This window comes from Phoenix dactylifera, chromosome 17, assembly GCF_051530095.1.
Source record: "Phoenix dactylifera cultivar Ajwa chromosome 17, Ajwa_hap1_PhDact_Kaust_v1.1, whole genome shotgun sequence".
NCBI classification, from domain to species: domain Eukaryota; kingdom Viridiplantae; phylum Streptophyta; class Magnoliopsida; order Arecales; family Arecaceae; genus Phoenix; species Phoenix dactylifera.
The window spans coordinates 15,833,107-15,838,192 of record NC_143206.1 but is presented as its reverse complement, the minus strand read 5'-3'; the positions used below and the strand labels follow the sequence as shown (position 1 = coordinate 15,838,192).

The following is a 5,086-nucleotide window of genomic DNA, read 5'->3' as shown; positions in this document are numbered from 1 at the left end:
GCACTATGTATATGTATTGTTAATTAGAGCTCTCATCAATTTGTCAAATAGTTCGTGCAACTGAAATTTCCCAATATCAAAGCAAGGTTGTCTCTAATTTTTTAAAAAAAGAGCAAAAAAACAACATCTAGTTTACTCCATTATTATTTAAAAAGAATATTAATCGAACTTTGTATTATTTTTTTTATGTACAAGTGTGTATGTGTGTGTGAGCAAGATTTGGAGTCTCTAACCTTTCTTTTTTTTTTTCTTTTTGTTAGTTTTGATTAAAACAATTTTTCAGTCTTGTGGGGTTATGAATTATTGACTGAAAAAATCTCAAATTCATTCAAGACCAATTTGAGAATTTTTCAGTCATCGGGGGAATACGGTTTCGTGTTTCCAACTATTTTTTTTTTTATATTTTTTAGAGAATATATTTGAGAGTAAACCAATCACGGACCGGGCCTGGGAGACCTACCGATGAACTCGGGCCCGGCCGGAGGAGATTTTCCCCTTCTCATCCGTACCCAAATATCGACGGCAAGCCCTCGTCGATCTCTCCATGCTTTCAAACCGCGGAAAATTTCTAGGTACCTATTCCGAAGCTCATTCCTTGTTTTCTGGTTATGTTATTTTGATCGATTTCTGGGAGGAAACTTACGCTCCGATTCAATATCTTGGCCTCCCAAGTTCCAAGGCGAGTGAATTTCTTTGTCAGTCTCTGTGGATTTGGTTTTACTTTTGATTCGAAGCTTTATATCATGATTTGATTTGAAATCGTTGCCTGGGTCGATCAGAATCAGATGCAGTCGTAGCTCTTGAGAGGGCTCGGCGACTAAACTTGGCGGCGGGATACTAAGAAGCAAACGCTGATTCAGAGGAAGAGATCCCAGGTTTTTTTCCCCCTCTCCCCTCTGTTCTTTTTTTTATCTTCTTCAATACTTGCAAGTGCTTTTCTGCTTGAACAAATGTAGTAACACTGGAAATTTATTGAAATTAAATGCACCAGCAATTACCTCTTCTTTATTTTTTTAGTTGATAAATGTTTATTTTTATACATTTGATGTATTTAATTAATAACATAAGGTTGATCATAAGGTTTGCTTGCACTTCTATGCTGTGTGTTCGTCATTAATCTTTTATTCCTTACTCAACTATAGGGGGTTGTGCCTTATGATGGCAAGGGGAAAAATTTTGGCCATTTGCCAGTCAGGTGGAGACTTTGTAACAAATAGTGATGGATCCATGTCTTATTCTGGTGGAGAAGCACATGCAATTGATATTGATCATGAAGTCACCCTGCAGGATCTAAAGTCTGAGATATCTGTTATGTTTAACTACAATGCAAATTCCTTTTCGATCAAATACTGCCTTCCAAACAACAAGCAAACTCTCATCACAGTATCTAATGACAAAGACCTAAAGCGCATGGTCGATTTCCATGCAGATTCAGAGATGACAGTTGTTTATGTCTTGAAGAAGGTTGAGAACAGGTATTTGTTTAGAACTTCTCTGGTTTACATTACCAAATGATGTTCCAAAATTACATTAAGCACTTTTTTTAGGACAACTAGGAGCGTTGTAGCTGACTCAGGTACCCCTACTGATACTATGACTGCCACAGTAGCTACTTATGAAGATGCCAAGCGACGAAGATTGTACGCCAATTGGGATGGTATGATCACTGGTGTGGGGCAAAAATTTGATAGTTCAAGGGCTTTCCGGGATGCACTGCACAAGTATGCTATTGTAAACAGTTTTATCTATAGATTTATAAAAAACGACGGGTGTCATGTAACTGCTGAATGTACTGCTGAGGATTGCCCATGGCGGGTACATGCATCTAGGTTGTCAGGTAAGCAAGAACTTATGATTAAGAAAATGAATGGCACTCATACATGTGGAAAGGAAATGAGTAAAAAATGTTATCGTCTAGCATCTCAACGATGGGTTGCTAGTATCATAAAGGACAAGTTGCGTTATACTCCGAATTATAAGCCAAGGGATGTTGCAGATGATCTCCAACGTGAATATGGACTTAGCTTGAACTATGCACAGGCATGGCGTGGGAAATTTCTTGCGAGGAAAGAGCTTTACAATTCGCATGAAGAGGCTTGTAATCAGTTGCCTTGGTTTTGCAATAGGATTATCGAAACCAATCCAGGGAGTGTGGCTACATTACAGACATCAGATGATTCAAAATTTCGTCTTTTTGTTGCCTTCCATGCCTCTCTTAGTGGTTTTGAGCATGGTTGTCGCCCCTTAATTTTTCTGGATGTAATATCTCTAAAAGCAAACAAGCAGTGGAAGTTGTTGGCTGCAACCACAGTTGACGGAGAGAATGATATTTTCCCAGTTGCCTTTTCTGCAGTGGAGATGGAGTCTAGTGAAAATTGGCATTGGTTTTTGGAGCAGCTGAAGTCTGCTTTGACAATGCCACATAACTTGACATTCATATCAAATGGACAGGATGGTTTGGAGGAAATCCCTCGAGTGTTTGAGGATAGTAATCATGGTTATTCTGTGCATCACCTCATTGAGAATTTTAAGACCCAGTTGGAGGATTCATGGACACAGGAAATAAAAGATGCAATGGTTGATCATCTCAACCGAGCTGTATATGCTTGCAAAGCTGATGAGTTTAATGAATGCATTGAAGGCATCAAAGCTGAATCTAAAGAACTTGCTGAGTGGGTTTTGGATACAAAACCTGAACGCTGGTCAGATGCCTTTTTCAAGGGTTTGAGATATGGCTGTTACTCCTCCAGAACTGTGGAAACATTTAATGGCTGGGTATCAGAAAGAAATGAGCTATCGTTAGTCCAGATGGTCGATATGATCAGGTGTAAGTTGATGGAGATGGTGTATACTCGTAGGCAGACTTCTAACACTTGGGCTGGGCAACTCACACCATCCATGAATCAAAAGGTACAAGATGAGATGATCAAGGCACGGAACCTTAAAGTCATATGCTCAATGGGGAACGTGTTTGAGGTACATGATGATTCAATCAATGTTGTGAATATTGAAAATTGGGAATGTACTTGCAGGAGGTGGCAAGTTACTGGTTGGCCATGCATGCATGCTCTTGCAGTATTTCAACACATTGATAGATGCATGTATGACTACTGCTCCAAATATTTCACAACTGAATGCTACTGTCTAACATATTCATTGTCCATCAATCCAATACCTGATGTTGGTAGGCCTTCGTGTACTGATCCTTCTCATTGTACATTTGCATGTCCTCGCACCCGTCGACTAGCTGGCCGGCCAAAAGAAAAGCCAGCTGACCCAAGGATTGCAATTAAAAGAGCAGTACGTTGCAGTCGGTGCAAAGAATTTGGGCATAATAAGCAAACTTGCAAGGCACCTGCATAGATGTATAATCCATTTCTTGTATCTATATCAGTTATAGGGATGTACATTATGTATTAGAAAGTAATATTATGAGTTCATATGGGTGGAAATTGTTTTTGGACTTTGGATGCTAATAGATTGTTGCATGAACTTGTTGCCAGAGGTTATGGTCTTCTAATTTTTTTAGCCAACCGTAATTTTGAACCCGATATACATGGAGATCCTTCCAGGCTGCTGGTGGTTTCTCTTTCATTCTTACCGTCGCCACTTCTTTTTTTTTTTGATGCAAGCAGCAAGTAATCAAGACGTTTGCAAATACCTTTATTTTGCACATGTAGTCTATTTATCGCCATTTGAATTATCTTGCTTTGGTACATCTGCTCATATCTAACTGTTTGACCATGGCCATATATTAATGTTCTGGCTCCTGAGGTATCAGGATGACAGAAATCGGAGGAACATGAAAGTGACAGAAATCTCGCACAAAAAGGGTACACTGATGAGGGGGGTATTTTTTTCTGGTCTCCTGCTTACTTGCAGCCTGTACCTGATTTTCTAGAGTCCTTGAGAAAGCAAGACCAGCACTAAAGTTAGTACATCAACTGTAACTATTTTGTGTGTGATCCATGTTTGAATATCGTCTCTGAAGAAATCTCTACGGCCCGCTCATAACAATGCAAAATCTGGGACTACAACTAGCAGGCGACAAGCAGGTTGGTTTATGTGGTATATCTGTTTGTTCGTTTGTGTTTTGATCAATACACCGTCACTGATAGGCCCAAATGTTGTAAGAAATGAAACTCACAGCCTATATAGGCTTATAGATTGCTTATAAATGTTTCATTTTGGTTTTTTTGGGCAGTTATGGAAGTTCAAAATTGGCAGTGTTACCGAAACGCTGCTAGCATGGTGGTCTGGAAGTTTAGAGTAAATGCTGGAGATGAGTGATCCAAATATGTAATATCAAATTCCTGTAAATATGAACGCTTCCTTAGTCCTGGAATTAAAGTCTTTTTTTGGGGGGGGGGTCAACAGGAACCTCCTGTTACAGTGGGATCTTTAGAGGGATGGAAAAGTAATTTTCCTTTTTTTAATACAAAAATTAAAGTCTTTTAATGTGATGTTTCAATAATGCAGTTTCTTTCAAGATAATCGCCTTTTTAGAATCTCGATACTCTATATTCTCTTTAAACATCTATTTTGAAGAGCGCACAAGATTTGTCTTGAGCATCAGAGTCGTCGACAGGGTCAAGCAAGTCCAAACGTAGGTGTGCCCGACTACTTGCAGAACGTGAGAAGCAGTTGAATAATCATCTACCTCTCGAATAAATTGAAATTTTTTTTGAGAATCTTACAGGATTAATTCGCTCTTTTTTCTCAAAGAAAGAAATCTCTAATAAGAGATAAAACAAAAGGTCAGCATTATAGTCAAAAGCTCTATTAAGTTGCCATAACCCTCTTGTTAGCATCATGCCCTTTAGGGAGACACATGCAAAAGGTTTCAGAATGTTCATCGCTCGTGGCATGTACGTTGAGCAGCCACGAGAACATAGCTTGGGTCGTTTGCTGAAATGAAACCCTGGTATCAAAGCACCAGGGTATGGCCGGGCTACCTGCAAAAAGATAATCTGACCTCAAATCTCGGTTTAAGAGAAGTCGATGGCTGCTAATTATTGCAGATAGACCCAAGCAAATAGCGGCGAAGTTCATCGATCACAGGAATGTTAGTTGCAACTGCGATGTA

General features: G+C 39.3%; 1 protein-coding gene across 2 annotated transcripts; it reads left to right on the top strand.

The window, feature by feature from the left end:
* The first annotated feature begins 427 nt into the window (after positions 1-427).
* On the top strand, positions 428-3,452 carry LOC103709707 (uncharacterized). Of its 2 annotated transcripts, none has more exons than XM_039132961.3 (4): positions 428-679; positions 780-875; positions 1,143-1,475; positions 1,548-3,452. In XM_039132961.3, the coding sequence occupies exons 3-4, from the start codon at positions 1,156-1,158 to the stop codon at positions 3,361-3,363; spliced, it is 2,136 nt and encodes a 711-aa protein (XP_038988889.2). In that variant the 5' UTR covers positions 428-679; positions 780-875; positions 1,143-1,155; the 3' UTR covers positions 3,364-3,452. The 2 variants fall into 2 exon arrangements, with proteins under 2 accessions (XP_038988889.2, XP_008793411.3); XM_008795189.6 differs by having other exon boundaries at positions 433-572.
* The last annotated feature ends 1,634 nt before the right edge of the window (positions 3,453-5,086 follow it).